The sequence below is a fragment of the Vipera ursinii genome (assembly GCF_947247035.1).
Source record: "Vipera ursinii genome assembly, chromosome: 2".
Classification (NCBI taxonomy): Eukaryota; Metazoa; Chordata; class Lepidosauria; order Squamata; family Viperidae; genus Vipera; species Vipera ursinii.
The window spans coordinates 29,207,910-29,228,231 of record NC_139513.1 but is presented as its reverse complement, the minus strand read 5'-3'; the positions used below and the strand labels follow the sequence as shown (position 1 = coordinate 29,228,231).

The 20,322-nt window shown below is 36.3% G+C and overlaps 1 protein-coding gene across 1 annotated transcript in view; it reads left to right on the top strand.

The window, feature by feature from the left end:
• The window catches only part of CFAP20DC (CFAP20 domain containing), a gene marked incomplete at its 5' end in the record, with an annotated part of 206,151 nt that overhangs the window by 125,918 nt on the left and 59,911 nt on the right, over positions 1 to 20,322 (top strand). Inside the window, 2 exons of the mRNA XM_083353339.1 lie at positions 7,327 to 7,530; positions 15,671 to 15,732. Of these exons, the coding sequence (XP_083209465.1) occupies positions 7,327 to 7,530; positions 15,671 to 15,732 (266 nt within the window). The remainder of the gene's footprint in view (positions 1 to 7,326; positions 7,531 to 15,670; positions 15,733 to 20,322) is intronic.

Genomic DNA, 20,322 nt, shown 5'->3' with positions numbered 1-20,322 from the left:
ATTTAAAAAATGACTTTGGTTTAAATATTTTTTTTTAATTTCCAATGTCTGTTTGGCTATCACAAACAATGCAAATATAAACCAGAAAAAAATTAAAAAATGGTCAGAAATCTTGTTTGTAAGTACCATTTCTAAGAAATTGTCCATTTCAGAAACTGAAGGCATTTCCTTAAAAGTATTATTAGATTACAGTCCAAATCTTGGGTGGGGCAAAGTTTCCATTTCTGGGGGGGGAAAAGTTGCTTTGTTTTTTCTAGCTAAGGCCTTTGCGTTCCATTTCCCTGTTCGCACTTTCTCTGTATACTTTCGTACAACCATTAAAAATGTTAAAAGATCTGCCCAAATTCTGTCCTCCAAAGGCACATAGGTTGCCTTGAGCTGGTTTAAAGTTATTTGAATCCTAGTGATGTATGGTGTCTACATCACCTTGCCATATTTACTTGATATTATTTATGTTATCTCACAAAATAAAAATAAAAAACTGAGTTTCATAAGAGGAGCCTCAAATTTATCATTCAGTGTATCAAGGTACCTTTTAAGACTGAACTAAGGAGCAGCCTTTATATTTGCAATGTGTTTTTTTTAAAAAAAAAATTGGTCAAATGGAACTTTGTGAATATAACCATATACTTTTCTTAGTAACAATACAGGATGTTTTTATAGTTTCCCAGGGTAGCCAATGGTCCCAAAATTACCTAGTTATCACCTAGTAGTAACCAAGTCTTAAAGGTGTAACAGAATAGAATAGCAGAACAACAGAGTTGGAAGGGATATTGGAAGCTTTCTGGTCCAATCCCCTGCTCAGGCAGGAAATGCTAAACCATTTCAGACAAATGGCTGTCCAGTCTCTTCTTTAAAACTTCCAGTGTTGGAGCATCAACAGCTTCTGAGGGCAAGTTATTCCACTGATTAATTGTTCCAACTGTTAGGAAATTTCTCCTTAGTTCTAGGTTGCTTCTCTCTGGTTAGTTTCCATTCGTTGCTTCTTGTCCTTCAGGTGCTTTGGAAAATAGGTTGACTCCCTCTTCTTCGTGGCAGCCCCTGAGATATTGAAACACTGCTATCCTGTCACCCTTAGCTCTTCTTTTCATTAAACTAGTCATACCAAATCCCAACAACCTTTCTTTATATGTTTTAGCCTCCAGTCCCCTGATCATCTTTAGTTTCCCTGCCATTCGTGTCCAATTCTAAGGGGCGCTACTCGTCTCCATTTCCTAGCCAAGGGAGTGGTATAAGCATACCATTGAAATGGTATATAGGTCTCCTGCTTGAGCAGGGGGCTGGACTAAAAGACCTTCAAGGTCCCTTCCAGCTCTATTCTGATTGATTGGAGCCAGTGTTGTCCAAAGACACTTCCTTGGTCATGTGACCAACATGATGATACGCACGGAATGCTTTTACCTTCCCACTGAAATGGTACCTATTTATCTACTCACATTTGCATGCTTTCAAACTGCTAGGTGGGTAGGAACTGGCACAAGGATTGGGAGCTCACCTGCTCTCAAACCCAGGCTGTCAGCTTTCCAGCTGACAAGCTCAACATCTTTAACCACTGAGCCATCACACCCCCCATAACTAAATCTTAACCCTACATAGTTACCTTCAGAGTCCATATACAGATGAGGTTAGCTTGATACTGCCATCAAAATAAGACAGATGAGAAAAATGTTCACCAAAGAGGAAAAGATCTGGGAACTTTTAAAAAACTTTTTACAGATGTATTGTTAAAAAAGAGGAATGGGATTTACTCATAACTACAATGTAACTAAGTAACATAAGGCTGATGCATAATATCCACAATTGCCGGAATAGTTCAGATTTTGGAAAGATAAGTACTTTTCCAGAACACCTGATTGTAAAGATTTTGGGGAGAGACAATTCATGCAAATCTAGGTATTCTAGAACAGAATTACTGCATGAGAGAAAACTGCAGATCTTTAAAGTCAAATCCCCTTGCTTGGCTTTACAAATCCATGACACAATGACTTTTGGGGCACTTCAAATTTCACTAGAGGAAATACCGGCCAACCTATAATAGGCACATTTCTTTATTCTTTCAATGTGTTATTTTCATTTTATTATTTCAGTTTAAATATTGTGGTTAAACATGCTGAATGCACGTTGTTATTTATGAACAAAAGGACTCACTGTATGAGCTCAACATTTGGTTTCCTAAAAACAGAGCACACTTAGGGAATTTCTTAATTTTTTTGCCATTCTCCCCCCCCCCAGTTTGTTCAACCTAACTCCTTTTTAAAGATATAAACCATTATTGGTTCTAAATCTATACAGATCAAAGAGTGTTGCTATTCATGTGCAGAATGGCCTGCTTTGTGGTGCTGGAGAGGAAACAAAGGAGGCTTTTATTCAAATACCTCCTATAAATGATCTATTTGAATTGCCAAAAGCATATCACTGAAAACTGAGACTTGCCTAATACACACACCTACTTTTTTAAAAATGAAATTTTTGAAGATAAAATACCATTTTCTTAAAAGGAAACTGCCCTTTTTTAAAGTTCCAAAACAGTAATTGCTATATTCTCATTTAAAGAGCAGTGTAAACAGTACAGACCCCACTATGTCTTTCCTATGCAAGCTTTAAGGAAGCAAGATTTACTCCAGAGTCTCTTTAACCAGGTTTAAAGATGGGAAGAAAAGGTTAGATAATAGAATCGTGGGTTCCCCCCCTCCCCCAGGATCCAAATGATCCTCACTCTGCTCTTGTTCAAAGAGCTGTGAAGATTTGGTTCTTCAGTGAGGCCTTTGGCAAGAGAGAATTAAAAGCACTTCAAGGCTATTCAACATTTTTATTTTTATTTTTATTAGTTTTCCAATATTACAATAGTATCTTTAAAAAGCAACGTGGTGTCTGGGTTACTATAGTTCCATTTCAGACAAATACATATTATTAAAAATCTCCAAATTATTGTAACCAATACTTCCTCTCTCTTTTTACCTTTAATACATACTATCTCTTATCTAAATTAACATATTTCTCATTGCTATCCATCAGTCATTTAATAGTTTTCTCATATTTATCAATACTTTAGTATATTTTATATTTTAACATTCCATCTTTAAAACATCAAACACCTTATATAGCTTTAATTTTACATTGATATTAAAATTAAACGTTTAAAATGTCTCATTTTCATATTGCTAAATAACCTCCTTTCCCTTTACACAATTTTCTCCAATACCTAGTAATGTAATACACATATTAAACATTAACCAAAATTTGTTCCGTTTCTATCATTTTTAACATATATACATCTTAATCCATATCATTTAAGGAACTCAATATTTCAATGTTAGTATTCATACATCTGTGTTTTATTTTTATTTTTATTTTTAAATTAGTATTTTTATCTACTCATCAAAACAATCTCTCGTAATCCAAGTACAATCCTGTCTATTTTGGTATTATCTATTTCAGGCCTCTTAAGAATGTCCATATTTCTTCAATCTTATTCTTGCTTTCTTCCTTTGCCATGTCATTTTTCGCTTCTTTGCCTCAGGATCATCAAAGCATTCTTGTGTTGTTATATCATATTGAAGTGGCTCACCAGTCTCCACTTTTGAAGGATTGAGAAGTCTGTTAACAGCACCAAATCTTCTCATTATTTTTACCTCTTGATATAATTGTCCTGGTCTGAATAGATTTTTTTCCATCTTTTTTCCATTATAATCTTCAAAAGTCTGTATTTGTTGAATATTTAATTCTTCTGCCAATGTATTTGATTGTTCAATTTCTTCTGTTAAGTTCTGTCCCAGTAAAATATTAGTTGTAGTCACAGTTGGAGTTTGTTTCTTCGAGATGCTTTCTAGTTCTTTTCCAAAAGCTTTTATTTCATCGCCAGCTGAAGAAAGGAACTGATAAGTTTGGTAAGATATTTTCCACATAGCATAGATTTGTTTTTGAAACTCTTCCATAGTGAAGTTTCACATCTGGTGTTCAAGGTTAATCTTATCTTGTTTTTCTTAAATATTTTCTTGATTTTTTTTTAAAGAGAAAGTCAGATTGCAATTTCAGGTTTAGCCACTGGGTGTCCCCCAAGTACTTTGAAAATTCTTTTCTTTTAATCCGTTTCTTTTTTCAACTTTTTTTTAAAAAACACCCCTGGGCTTGCTCACCGCTTATTTGAAGGAAGGGTTGAATTCCCCCCTCCCTCTCCACAGGGGGGAAGGTACTTAGCAGATTATTTAGGTGAAAAGAAGAAGATTAAGGTATAAGAGAGAACTCTTACCCCCGTCTCTTCCATGCTGCTTTAATGTTGCCTGATGGTAAATTTGACTTCGGCTGTCTGCAGCCTAGTAACTAGCCATATTCCTATGGCCAGTCTTTCGTCCGCCGGTACAAAGGGAATGCAGGCACTAATGGGGGGAGTTGCGGCTCCCCCGTGTTTCTGCAAAAGCCTCTTCTTTCTGGTCGCCCCTCCAGGGCAACTCTTCGGCCCTTTTAGGATCCCCCAGTGATGCGAAACTGGACGTGGAAGACGAGAGCTGTCCTCCAGACGTCTATGTCGGCTGACTTGGCAAACCGGAAGCCTGCTATTCAACATTTTTAGAAACTGCTAGAAAGGGTCATCTATTGATTTGGGTTGAGCATAGTGATTATGTTTTATTGTACATTACCAGCCCAGGTTGGACCAGTAACTTCTGTGAAAGCTTTGAACCACTGCCTGAAGGCTATAAACAAAAGTAACCAGATGGAAATGCTGTTCATTGATTAACTTTAGACCCAATGTCTCAAAAGTGCTATTTAAAAGGCAACTGGACTTTCTTAGTTTTTTTCCTTGGAAAAGTTTCACTTCTCACCCAAGAAGCTTCTTCAGTTCTGAAATTTCCTAGATAAAAGCGAAACATTTTTAAGGCAAAAAAAGCAAGAAGGTCCAGTTGCCTTTTGTAAAGCACATTTGGGACAACCATGACCTGGATGACTGAGAATCTCCATAGACATTTAGGCCTGTTGGTTACTCCAGACAAGGTGCATACCCTTGAAGGGTTGATTTGTGACCTTGGGATCGACCTGAAGCCACATCATCTGTTTAAACAGCAGATGGAGGGGTTTTTTGTTCAGTACACCATGTTACAGCCCTACTGGGATTGAGAAACCTTGGCATCTCCTTGGTAGATCACCACCTAATTGTCCTATAGCAAAGGGGCTGTCCTTGAAGCAAACTCAGAAACTGCAACTAGTATAGAAGGCAACAATTAGACCTACCCAGGAAATCTATTTTAAGTTTAAGTTATGCACATTTTGCAATCACTGCAGTAGCTTGCCTTTTGGACTCAGTTCTGAGTGCTGGATATTAGCTGTAAAATCCCTATATCACATTTTTATTGTCACATCAAAGACTGCCTAGCTAATGTCCCATCCCATTCAATCAACAATGGAGAAAGTGGAACTCGCAAATGAAGTAAGTGTGCAACAGACTTTTCTCATAGCAGCCTTTCAACTGTGGACCACTTTACCTCAGGAGAATGCATAGCCCATACCCTATAAAATTTTTGAAAGCATTAAAGATCGTCCTCTTCCAGCAGGATTTTGATCAAAGATTAAGATTTCAAGCAGTAATCTAATAGTTTTCCATATGCTTATCAGATTTTTGTTTTTAATGGCTTCTTAATGCTTTGTGCATTACCCAGAGCCTATAGCCTCTGCAGTGAAGCAGATTAAAATGTTAAATAAATAAATAAATTAGCAGCAGTTTATGAATATTAATAATTTTTGAGTCAAACCATTGGGTCTGGCATATATAAACTAATAGTCTGCTGTTAGCAGGGGTTTCTTTGATGATCTCAGATGGAAGCCTTTTCCAGCCATATCCTACCCAGGCATTATGCATTATGCATAAAATACATCTTTATCTAAGCTGTGGGACCTTTGCTGTTCCATAGAAATAATAACCAAGTACTGGAATTAGTATGAAAATTATGTAGATCCACCTTTTAACAGATGTTCTAGTTTGGTGGAATTCATTGGATTATAATTACTGATTCTTTCAGTGTTCATAGAATAGACTACTTAAATTAGCTTTAATTTTCCTCTCCTTTTATATAGTACTAATCACAGTTTTTAGTGCTTTTTTTCCACTTCCATAAAACTATAGAACCGAGCTAAGCTTTTGAAGTGCAGGGTGTTGTACATACTAAACTTTTTGTTTTGTTTTTTGCAGTTTTCTTTCTGTTAAGAGAAAGAAAATTGCTATCCACAGTTTGGAGCAAATGATCTATTCATTATGTTGTGGCTCCCAGAATTTAGATGCTTTATAACTCCAGAAATCATACAGTTTAACTCGAACGAAAATAATTGTATAACAGACATTTTTATTGTCCAGGAACTTTAAGCAAAGACTTATATTTTGCAGAAAGACATCCAGTCATCACAACATGTTAACATTGACATCTGTTCATTTCCGTAGGTAAAAAGGAGTAATTCTCCATCTTAGCTATTCGCGTGGTTACACCATGGTTCATTAGACAAAAGCTTTTACAACCTGGCACGTAACAGGATGTCCTGCAATAAACTTTAAAACTGCTCCCACTGTTCTGGATAAGCTATAGGATTTACTAAGAATTAAACTACATTTCCCAGAAGCCATCTTTTAAGGAAATAGCAGTTAACCCTGTAAATGCTACATGTTCTTACATACAATTCTGCTAAGGATACAACATTAACCCTGTAAATGCTAAATACTCTAACACAGTTCTTAAGTATATGTTCTGGCCAGATGGTTGCATACTGTTCCAGCACACATTAATATTTTGTCTTTCAAATTATACATGCTCAGCTATTACAGGTGATCCTCGACTTCAATCACAATTGAGCCCAAAATTTCTGTTCCTGAGCAAGACTGTTATTAAGAGAGTTTTGCACCATTCTACAGCTTTTCTTGCCACAGTACTTAAGGGAATGGCTGCTGTTAAGTTAGTATGTGGTTGTTAAGTGAATCTGGCTTCCCCGTTGACTTTGTTTGTCAGAAGATGGCAAAAGATGATCACATGACCCCTGGGACACTGCAACCCGTTATAAACACATGCCATTTGCCAAGCATCTGAATTTTGATGATGTGACCATGGGGATGTTACAACAGTCATAAATGTGAAAAACTGTCATAAGTCACTTTTTTCAGTGTCATTGCAACTTTGAATGGTCACCGAACAAATGGTTGTAAGTTAAGGACTTCCTGTGTAGAAATATATACGGGTCTGTTCTTTATTTTTTATTTATTTATTAAACTAGTATACTGCCTATCTCATAGGAGGCCATTCTTCATATGTATCTGTACAATTGTCATGCTTTATTTCATGTAATCCATAGGAATACAATTGGAAAGACTACCAGCCAAGCAACATGACCATGTCTGAAATGCAGATGTTGGCTAGCATGAAGAGGCAGCAAAATGAAGAATTGGAATATAATGGACCTTCACATGGGCTGAGTGCCTCTCAGATCAACAATTGTAACATTAGCATGAGCACAAGCAGTGATGACACAAATACCTGGAATTCATGTCTCCCAGCAGTAAGTTTGAATTGTACCTTCCTTATTGTTTAAATAAGTGCCCTAGCTAAGTCTCCTCTTATATGGACTCATTTAAAAGATTATCATTGGCCGGCATACATTTCTTTAAAAAATGTTACAAGGGCTGAAAAGATACAGATATCATAATTTCTAAGTGATGCACCCTTGTGGTAGATTTATATGGATGAACACTCTAGCAAACGTTAGTAAGAAAGGAAAACAAAATAGTAACATCTAAGATGTCAAGCTCGATTGAAGATTTGGTATGGCCCTATAATAGAAGACAAGATTCATTTTCTTTTCCATTCATTTCAATGTACTAGAGTTTTCAGTTTATAGATCATTATATATTCTGTGTCTTTATCTGTTCAGTTTTTTTTCGCTAGAAAGCCATCAAATTTAATAGTTGGCTGTCATTCTCCTTTAGTTGTTTTTTTTTAAGGCTGAACCTCAGATTCCTCTATAAAAATTTTCCAAAAGTCCATCTCAAGATTTGGCATAGACCATGCAGGGCCTCAAATGGGAGTTCATAGCTGAAATAGTAATGCTTCCAAAATACCACAACTAACAATAATCCAGTAATCCAATAAAAAAGAGAATAAACAATAAACAATCAGCAAGTTTACAAAACTACATACATTGATAGAACAGTGCTCATGTCTGCATCATCATTATCTGCTATCTTATTTTCACTGCTCCTACATAGAACTTGGCTAGTCTACACGTAATAGAATGTTTCAGGTTGGAAATTATAACTCATCCTTCTGCCTGTGTATTGATGCAGAAAGGACATAGAGATCCCTGTTGACAGTACTGTATAATACGTGCTGTATTATTTCAGTTTCCCAGATTCACATGGGCAAAATTACTCAGCTTATAGAAATTTAAAATATCCAATAGATGTAAAGAACTCTTACCAAAAATCTACATAGTCATTTATTTTAGTTCATTTGTTGTTTTCAAAGTCAATAGTTGATCATCTGCCAAAACTAAGAGTAATAAACCTCTTGGGGAAACTGGTCTTAAACCAGTAATTTTATCTTAATCATAATCATAGTAGTAAAGTTGGAAGGGACCTTGTAGGTCATCTAGTCCAACCCTCTGCTCAGACAGGAAACCTTATACCATTTCAGACAAATGGCTGTCCAGTCTCTTCATAAAAACGTCTTCTTCCAAGGCTCACTTGAATGGTAGGCATCCTAATCTTAAACCTGAATGATTTATTAGATATATCCTTATGGGCAAAAAGAATGGGCTTGGTTTACTCTAGCTCTCCCGTGTCTAAATTCTCATATAATATTTGGAGCCAAAGTTTGGTCTCAAGAAACATTAAAGCTGTTGCCATTAGTTCTTGTCTTTTGGTTAAAATAAAAATGATAAATTAAAGAAGCTCCTAGTAGCTATTGAAAATGCTAGTAGCTATTGAAGATGCTAGTAGCTATTGAAGATGCTAATGCCAAACAGGTAACATATTCAATCACGGAATAAAACAGCACTCTTAAGATATTTTAAAAGATGGACCTACTCTATTCTACTCTACTCTACTCTACTATTTCACTTAGTGATTTTGCAGTTTTTCGTTTTTTAACAAATACTTGAATCTTTGATTTTTTGGAAATTTGTAATCAGCTTGTCCTTCTTAAAGTGCTGAATTATAGATCTTACTGTTCTTCTAAGCACAGTGGGCACATATGAGATGATGGCTGGTTACATCATCTGTGAGCAAAATTACACCTTACCATTAGGGGAGCATGCAAATCTTGTTTAGTTTTTTTTTTACATGGAGTTAATGTAAAATGTAAACAACATAGGATCAAAATACATCCTTTCCTCACTTCTCTTTCTATCTACATTTGTTCATGTTAGGGAAATATAACTTTTGAATCCGGAAAAGAAGATACCTATTAATGAATGTATTTTTTTTAGCTTTTCCCACAATATCATTCTGAATATAAAGCAAATGTTAAATCAAGGAAAACCTCTGATAGACTTTGCTTTGTGGCTGGTTTTTTATTAAGTGGTACAAGAGTATCACTAGGCACTAAAGCCACTTTAAATCTCACTTGTTTGTCTCCTGTCATACCTTTAAGTGCTAGCTAGTCTTGGAGCCTCAGTTGAAGGCCATTTTAATTATTTCAGCTAGGGCAAAATCACTACCCAGTGACTTCAGAAGGAGAAAGTGGTGAGCATCTTCGTTCAGTTTTATGTTGGAATCTGCATGTAAAGCTCTGAAATGCTGTTCCCCTGCTTGTATAAAAAAATGGTAGTCTGGATTCTTTGGAGTTCTACCAAGACCCTTTCCTTGGGTGGCTGAACAAACAATGGTTAAAAAGTTTCCCTGTGTGGTTTATTCTTCTTCTCCAGAAGAGACTTTTATTGTTTTTTCCTAAGATTCAATAATTCTTGGTGTAGAGCCTTTAGGGGGTTATACTTCAGCACCCTTCATTCCATCATATCAGGGCAGAATTACAGAACCAAAGAGTTCTAGTCCAACCCCCTACTCAAGCAGACCATATACCATTCTGGACAAATGGCTGTCCAATCTCTTCTTAAAAACCTCCAATGTTGAAGCACCAAGAACTTCTGGACGCAAGCCATTCCACTGATTAATTGTTGTCACTGACAGGGAATTTCTCCTTAATTTACTCTTTGATAAGCTTCCATCTGTTACTTCTTGTCTTGCCCTCGGGTGTTTTGGAGAATAGGTTGACTCACTCTTCTCTATGGTACCCCTCGAATATTGGAATACTGCTATTGGAAATATTGTGAACATTGGAAGGGCATTCTTTTTGTCCATTCTGCATCACTGATTGGGGGGAATATTCCCACAACTAAAGGGAAGTATTCACTTTCTAATGAAGATTCCAGACCTTCAAATCAGCAAAATAACCGAATTACAGAACATGAACAAAGAATCTGATACGTATTGACTGTTGTGAGTGAATCTGAAAGTAGGAATCCCTAGAATTTCTACTTAGTTGCTGTGTGAATGCTGAATTTGGGGAGAGGGAGGGATTATTTATTTTTATTTAATTTATATGTTGTCCATCTCACTGTTGAAATTCTGAATAAATGGGATTTAGGAGAAAAATTAGTAAAACAGGTAGCATGAATGGATGGTTGGAATTGAGACAAAAAGTATAAAGAATTTGAACACTTGAACCAGTGGTAATGATGATTGTTTGCTTGGAGAAAATTCTGGGTTTTTCCCCACAAATATATTGTTTAAGTATGTCTATTCGAAGATATGTACAGCAAAAGAATTAATATCAGTCTAAAAGCATGATTGATTTCTTTGCTTATGGTTGAAATATTTAGAGAGCTGGTGAAAGATATAAGGATATTCTGATAGTGTCCAAAGGGGTTCTTAGCAAAAAAAAAATCTGCTCAAAAGTAAAGATAAGAAGTGAGGAAAAATGAGAGGCATGGTAGAATAATTGCAGGAAGAGAAAGTACGAGTCATGTATGAAAAAAAACTATTAAAAGATATATTAATCCTGTAGCAAAATGAATATAAACTAGATGTGATGTATGGAAGGTGCCTGGAACAGAGAAAAATAATTGTGACACAGAGTGCTATAGGGACTTTGTGCAAGTATGCTAATCAGAAGAAGGAAAAGGATGCATGGTTGGATTGTAAAGTAAAAGAAGTGAATGGGGAAAAATAAAAAAAATGTAGTCAGGAGAAAACAGATTATTGCAACTATCTTTTTTTTTCTTTTGTTCATTCCTGTCCAGTTTGTGGACACTGCCTGGACAAGTCACTATAGTGTTCTTGGTAAGGTTTTTTCCCCAAAGTGGTTTGCCATTGCCTCCTTGCAGGAGATGAGAGCAAATGATTAGCCCAATGTCACCCATCTGGCTTCATGCTCAAGGCAGAACTAGAACTCATGGTCTCCTGGTTTCTAGCCTGGTGCCTTAACCGCTACACCAAACTGACTCAGCTTTTTCAATCATACCATGTTTATATTTGCTATAGAAACTGCAGCCTAACTAACATGTCTCTTTTGATTATTTATTCCGAAGTACAATGGGTTGGTCATTAAAGAGCATTATCAAAAGTAGCAGTGCAACAGTCTTTTCTAGTTGCTTCTCTATTTGAAAATCTGAACCTATAAAGAAATCTTTGTTCATTAGATTCCGCATTCCCCAGTTTATAGTTTGCAATCAATATTTTAAAAAAAACATCTTTTCAGACAATGAGTTATTTATCTTGAGGTAAACATTCAGTAGATTTTTTTCTCTAGCTACTCTGATGTTTGTGGTATATACTTTTAGAGTGTTTCCCTATACTTTTTTTGGGGGGTGGGGGTGGGGGGAGATAATTATAAGTTCCAGACAATGTCAAGTTGATATTCTTGCCAATTGATATTCTTGATCTGCTTTCAAGGCCATTGGAAAAAGCCCAACAGAAAGTCAGACTCCCTTAAGTTGTCCTGTCCAGCCCGTGTCAGCTGTTTGTCTAGTGAAAAAGTCATCTGCTGTCAAGTGAAAGTCATCTGCCACAGCTAAGGACCTGCTTGTCTCCCATTCTTCTTCTTCAGAGTAGCTAAGCTAAATGGTTGTTGTTGTCAATTTATACAATAGGGCTGTTTTCAGAGAATGGTGCTGCTGACTCAGAATTCCTCCAATTATGCGTACAGAGGCAGGAAGAAGGCTTTTATTTCAGCATTGACCATATTCCCATTTCTTCTGGTTTTTACATGGAGTTTTGGTTATTTCTGTATTTTCTGTGATTGTTGGATTCTCCTGATTATTTTTAAAAAGCCAATTATATTTGATAAGCACAATAGGTGGTTCATCTGCCCCAAATACATGAAATTTTGATGTTCGAACCATTGATCCATTTAAAAAATATGTGAGGTTATCATGAAACTTTAAACAACATATTTAAACTGAATATTGTAATACATTTCCACTTCTCTAACTACCAGTTAGAGAGCATGTGGTTATGTACACAGCCCTTCAGAGTGACATCTGTTATAAATTCAGAAATCCTTTATGTGTCTGAAGGTCTCTTAAACTTGGTTATGGTATATTTTCTCCTATATGAATATATATTTCAAGTTCTTCCATTGTATCATTAGAACTTGAATCTGATATTAAACAAGGCATGTATTCACTTGGTTGGCTTTATGCTACCATCTATAACTCCAGGGCTGATAAAAAATTACGCCTTGCATAAGAACATTTCTGTGAAAGTGAAACAAAACAGCTGTGATCACCCTTATTTCTTCTTTCAATATTCTGCAGTGTTAATATTGTAAGACTTGTATTTTTAAAAAATGGATGCTTAATTTTAGTTTCCCTTGCTTTGAGGGAGAAAGGTGTATGTTATACATAACATTTCTTGTGAGACATGATACAATCTAGACTTGTTCCAATTAATCCTACTTTCTTTCAATCTTACTCATCAGAGCTTTGCTAATTTTTGCTTTGTAGATTATAAAAAACTTCTCACTAGGAAGCAATGCTTTTGTTCTAGATGCTGGCTGAATTTGAGGTAACCTTTTTATCCCTAGGTCTAATCTATGGCAACAGCACCACCAGAAGGCTGTTCTTTGTCTTTAATTTACCTTTCTTGTGAGTTTTAGAATGTAGGCTTTGTACATTGTTGATATAAATATTCATATTTAATATAAATATTCATATTTATGTACAGAGTTACTTTGACCTTCCTCCTGTACTAGACCTGGCTTCAACCATATGCCACTGTTGCATGATTATCCAATGTTCTTCTAGTTTTGTTGTAGCTTTAATACAATTTGATAGAAGACGGGGATTTTCTCTCAAGCTACAAAGGTTCAGAATTCCTATAGGCAAGCAGGCAGGAACAGATGCGTACATACATTAATAACAACAATGCACTAAAGCTGTACTCTGTAGTCAAACATAGTTTACCAAAAAATGAAATGTAGTAACTAGGTGTGTCAGGAAGTATTACTGAAATATAAATTGTTGAGCAGCTGCTCCAAAAGATATAATAGCTTTGAGAGTTACATATTATTCTGCTTAACTGTCAACCGTAATTACACTTTTTAAAGTGACTATTTTGCATCAGATCCAACTCTGAAATCCTGGAATTTGCAAAGAAGGAATTGAGGAAAGAAAAGAATGAGGTAATCTCCTTACACGTTCAGGAACTAATCAATTTATTTCCAGCTGTGATGCATCTAGAAGCATTTCAGGTCTGATTTTTCACATATAAAACAGTAGTGTTCCAAACACATTGGAGATAAGCCATTTTCTTGAGGGTACATGTTTTTTTTTAAAAAAAATACTTAAATCTTGGTCAAAGACCAGTACAGAATGAAACAAATAGCAAATTCTTTAAAAGTAAAAGAGGAGGAGCAAACATAAAACACAAACAAAAAGAATAATATAAAATTTTACTGTCACTATTTTACCATTGGAAACTATGTTTCTAGAGCCTCCCCCCAAAAAACCCGGAATATTATTTGTCTGAAAGGCAAAAAGCTAAAAAACTAAGACAGAAGTGGATTAAATTAAATTAAATTAAAACAAAGTAATGTGACAGCTATTTGTATATGTATTTAACAGTGTTCAAAGGTTAGGCCAGTTATATTAAGGGATGAAGATTGGTCAGCTTTAATCTTTGCTTACTAGCAGCGTAAGAGAATATGGCAACATCCAGGAGCTTAAAGTCCCTTTGATCAAAAAGCAGCATTTATGTAGAGATCAGAGAGCAGAGTGATAGAGAAAACTACTTTTACCAGGTATGGAGAAATAAAACAGATTCGAATATAAAATCAACAATACAGTAAAATGTGGGTAAACGTTTCTATGGTGCCTGTAGCACATAGATATATAATCAAGCAGCAAATGGAATTATTTTGTATCTGCCTTTCAAAATAGATAAAGGAAGACTATTAAATCAGGCCAATGTTAAAGCCCTTAGATACTGTCATATTTTTTTAAGTATTTTGCTGGTGTAAACATACAACTGGAAGCTCAGGAGTACATTTCTGAGATACGGTAGGAATTTTCTCACTGGGGCTCTCCTCCTTCCTCATAGAGGTTCAGCTAGAGTGATGGGGAAAATGCTACCTTTCACCATTCACTGTTCTGTTAAATTTGGGACATGAAGCATAATGGCATGGCATTTAAATCCCATTTTAACAAATGCACTCAGCACTACTTGTTGCAACTTGCTAAACAAATAAACAAAGCATGGAAGGGGGTACGTGCTGTTTGAGAGGTATTTTTTATGCTCTCTTGTTGATCAGCTAGATTGTACTAACTGACACATCGGGAGTCTCCATATTTCCGAATCAGCTGTATGAAGGACAATTGAGCATTAAATTGGTTTCAAATATTCCTGAGGTTTTGGAGAGTGAAACCTGTATGCAAGGAGATGCTTATCCGTCAGAAACTCGGGTCACAGTTTCATTCAACATAAAAATATATAATCTTATTGACTATGTGAATTCATACTGTACAGATGTGTGCCCCTTGTTATCCCTCCATATTTCCACCATCCTCTTTTTTTGGAATTTTTGAACTAGGAAAGTATATATTATTTTTTTTATTATTAGATTTATTATTAGATTTTATTATTAGATTTATATACCGCCCTTTCCCGAAGGACTCAGGCGGTTTACAGGGCATTTTAAAATCATATCAATATAAAATACAAAGTTAAAAGAGAATTAAAAGATTAAATTATCCCTGAAAATAAAACCCCAGTTAAAATTCTCAGCCTGGGTCAGAGAGCTCAAAGAGCCAAGTCTTCAGGTCCTGGCAGAATGAGCGTAGGTCAGGGGCAGTCCTGAGCTCCACGAGCAGCTGGTTCCAGATGGTAGGCGCACCCACAGAAAAGGCCCTCTCCCTGGGTGTTATCCGCTGGCAATCTTTTACCGGCAGCACCCTGAGAAGACCCTCCCTCTGCGAGCGCACTGGACGAAAGGAACTTGATGCTGGCAGCAGGTGTTCCCTCAAATATCCCGGACCCAAGCCATTTAGGGCTTTATAGGTCATCACCAGCACTTTGAATCTTACTTTTTGTAAGAATTAAACATACCTAATAAACTTTGTAAATATTTAATTACAGTTCAGTTTTATGTATATTGGAAGAGCACAAGCAAAATCATTGACTCCTTATTTCTTGTATCTTTCACAGCCTGTTAATCAAGGAAGTCACTATCAGAAAGAAATGAACCCTCTTTCTCAGTCCAACCCAAGGTAAGTTGCTGTTTACAGCTCAGGCAAAGCCGATGTGTTGAGAATACGGGGAAAAAACCGGTTTTCTTCGGCGTGTTCTTAAAATGTATTGCCAGTTTCTCCATCTTAAAAAGAACTGTGTATTTCCAGCCTTGGCCACAAATATACTCACGCATAAGTAGAAACCTGAGGGATGGAAATGATTGCTGAGATGTGGCTCAGCAGTTGAGTGTATTTGGACTTGTGCATCCATTTTTAGCAACCACATACAACAGCCGTGTCCGCAGACTGGAAACAAATAAATAGGAAAGCATTTATCATCGCAAGTCCCGGAACTCAGAAGTGGCTGTGTTGAACCTAGAAAACAGTGCTTTACTGTCTTTTTGTATTCCTACGTCTTGAAAGTAGTTTCGAGAATTCAGTAATGCTCCCTTAGAAAAGAGGCAAAAATTGAAAAACATTGATTTCCCCCCCCCCCCAGTTTATCCGAACTGAAGCTAATTTCTTAAAGAGATTGTTTTCTCAAGAACACAGGCTAAGGTGTTTTACCTTAGCCTCTGTGGGACACTCTCATAACTCAGGCTTTCTGTCATAGGGCAAGAGCATTGTGTCCCATTTTCTAAATTACCTGGGAGACAGATCTTCAAATAATCTCTTGACAAAACAATTCCTATGACTATTAGAAAACTGTTTTTAAAAGCTGGCTTAAGGAAAACCTGGTTTAGGAACCAAAAGCACTTTGTACAAAGACTTAAGGATTAAGAAAATTCTTATCCATTGTTTATCTTTCCTGCATTGCAGCAAAGCATCAAGAATTTTTCTGAATTTGTGTTCAATTTTTCTACTATTTTCGGATTTAATCTGATGAGAACCGGGGAGGATAAGCTTACAGTACATTGCTGAAGACAGCAACATGTTCAGCGGGCTTTGATACTGGGTGGACTTCAGTTTTTTCTTGTGTCATAGTATAAGGCTTATTGGCAACTGCCTAAAACTAAAATTAATTCTTTCCAAGAATGATCCTTATAGCATCTGTTCAGCAATACTATTAAGAAGGTAAGAGTGGGCTTATGAGAAGTCCAGCAACTGAATATTTTCTGATATTTTCTGTATCCCTGGGTAGAAGAAGGTAAACACATCTTGATTTTTTTTAAGAGCCTTCCTGTGATTGACCCATGTCATCCTTCCATTTCAATCACAGGATGTATACCAGCAGCTTTCCATACATAATTAAATCAAATTTACCTTTCTGTGGTAGCAATTTAGACATATGGAACCAACTACCCACAGAACTTAGGACTGCCCCCGACTTTCGCTCATTTCGCCGGGACCTGAAAACTTGGCTCTTCGATCTGTTTGGTCCAGACTGTGGGGTTGTTAATTTAACTGGGTTTTAGATTTACTCTTGGGGCTTGAATTTAATTTAATTGTTTTTAATTTTTTGTATTCATGGTTTTAACTGCCCTGTAACCTGCCCTGAGTCCTACGGGAATAGGGCGGTATACAAATCCAATAAAATAAATAAATAAATAAATATTCCTTCTATTTGCCACACTCTGTACTTTAGGCAACAAAGACTGTGAAGTTTATAAAAGTTCTACTTTTCACGTCACTTCTCTTTGAGGGCCCACCTCTTGGTTTCCTGTTCCATGGTATATTTTTCTTTCCCTGAAGTCTCAAATCCCTTTTTCTGTTCTGTCAAGTTCTTAAATATTTCCAAATTTCTCTAGTGCAGAATAGCTTCTAAATCCGCTTGTGGACATTTTTATTCATTAACATTGCTTCTTCCTGTGGATCAGGTGTTCCACTGCCTCTTCCATGCAGAATGAAGAGATATGAGCAGCTTCATAGTCACCTGCTTTATTGGAGAAAATAGATAATCGGCCCTCTCCAAAACGGGTTGGACATTTTTATTGGTATACCGTAGTTAGTACCTAATCCATCCAGGATTGGAGTAGATTCTACCCAGACAAGCAGGGTTGTATTGCCTAGTTTATTATGCAGAAGTGCCCATAAATGAACACATGTAGCTGAGCTAGTCAAGATCTACATTTTTCCCTAAATCCATTCTCCCAAAAGCCATCACAGTGCTAGGCTGCATTAACAGAGGGATAGAATCAAGATCACATGAAGTGTTGATGTCACTTTACAATGCCTTGGTAAGGCCACACTTGGAATACTGCATCCAGTTTTGGTCACCACAATGTAAAAAAGATGTTGAGACTCTAGAAAGAGAACAGAGAAGAGCAACAAAGATGATCAGGGGACTGGAGGCTAAAACATATAAGGAACGGTTGCTGGAATTGGGTATGTCTAGTTTAATGAAGAGAAGGGTGAGGGGTGACATGATAGCAGTGTTCCAATATCTCAGGGGTTGCTACAAAGAAGAGGGAGTCAAGCTATTCTCCAAAGCACCTGAAGGCAGGACAAGAAGCAATGGATGGAAACTAATCAAAGAGAGAAGCAACCTAGAACTAAGGAGAAATTTCCTGACAGTTAGAACAATCAGTGGAACAACCTGCTTCCAGAAGCTGTGAATGCTCCAACACTGGAAGTTTATAAGAAGAGATTGGACAGCCATTTGTCTGAAATGGATAGGGTTTCCTGCCTGAGCAGGGGGTTGGACGAGATGACCTCCAATGTCCCTTCCAACTTTATTATTATTATTATTATTATTATTATTATTATTATTATTATTATTATTATTATTATTATTATTATTTAATTAATCGCACAGTCAGCCAGATGTTCAGACTGGATTTGGCATTTTTGTCTACCTATCGAGTCCTTACCAAGGTTCTGGGATAGGCAGTTGATGTTGTTGTTGTTGTTATTCCCAAAAATGATCTGTTCCCCATTGATAACCTCTTATCACTTTTATATCCTTCAGAAGCCATTATGGACAAGGGATTGGCCCTCAGTAGCAAGAAGTAATTGACCAACTATTTACTTACCAGTAGTAGTAATACATTATCTTCAGTTTAATTAATAGATTCTTATTTTTTTAAGAAACAATTATTAAAAATTGAAATTTATCTTAATGAAAAATACAAACACCAAGATATCAGCACTTTAAAGTCTTAATTTCATTTTGAGATGCACAAGCTATCTATAAAATACGTCACTTGCTATTTCCTCAGTGAATTCAGCAGTCTACCAGAAAGGCGTTGCTAAGTTATAAATATAGAAAGACATGATTATGAAATCAACCTACATCATTATAAAAAAAAACTAGTGGATGTAGTAAGGCACAGTATATAGCCTAAGAAAGTGTGGCCCATCTTGTTGATCTTTTAAAACATCAACAAATTGCTGGACGGTGGATAACATGAAAAAAATCTAACAAAAAGCAAAACAAAAGTAAAGTAAAGAAGAAAACATGATTAATTTCTCTAGTCTATGATTTGGAAGTATTCTTTAAAATGTAAAGTTACCAAATTGCTTCCTTTAAGAAAGAAACCAAACTTTGATTGCTTAGAAAATACTATACCTCCTACAAAAATAATCCTAATTCATAAAATCAGGTAAAATAGCTTTTGGGAATTTAGTATAAGGACATTAAAACAACTCAATCATTGTGAAATATGCCTATTTAGAAAAAAAGAGGCATAAGGAAAGGATTTCCAACGTTGGAAGAGACAACAGAGATTTTTCAATAATATTTAACATTAGCATTCAAAACCTATACAATTTAATAGTAGCCACTTTTTATTTCCAGTGATATCCAAAGCAAAGTTACAAACATGGGCTGAACAGTGCTTTTCTTTAAAGAAAAAAACCTTACAATATGTACTATAAATCAGTGATTCCCCCAACCTTTTGGGCACCAGGGACCTGCTTCCATAGACTCAGGGGGAGGAATGTGCAACCTGGATCTTCTGCACACTCAGTTTACAGTAGGGTCCTTGGTCCTATGGCAGTCTAATCAGTCTAATGCCTGATGATCTGAGGTGGAGCTGAAACAGTGATGCTAATGCTGGGAAGCAGCTGCAAATACAAATGAAGCATCACTCGCTCACTCGCCCACCACTCACTTCCAGCTGTGCAGCCCGATTCCTAATTGGCCACAGACCGGGACTGGTCCTCAGCCCAGGGGTTGAGCCCCCTGCTATCAGTGAATTGACCAGATATACAAATAACACTGGAAAGTCATCAGATACAGTTTAAAGCTTGGGAAAGACGCAGTGCCTCCCATTTCCTTTCCTAAATGGAAAGGAATTTAATCCATAGAAAAATAATTGTCAGAGAACATGCACCTAATCATAATTAAAGCAGACGTAACTCCTTTGGCTATTACCTTTGTTTCAGCTTGCTCATTTTATAAAGCCAGTACATTATTGAAGGTAGAAGATGCATAAGAAACTTTGATTTAAATTGCCCAACCCTGAGGTTAAGGTGGGCTTTCCCTCTGATTTTGCAGAATTTATCACACTTTGTTGCTGTGCACATAAAATGAATTAGTCCCTATATATGTTTCCATTAATTCTAATCCTGTAATATAGAAATACATTTCCAAGTTGATGTCTTTTTCTCAACCATGGTAACTTTTCTTGATACCACATGATCATCCTGCCATCTTATTTCCTTAACCCAAATGCACAATCTCTCCTT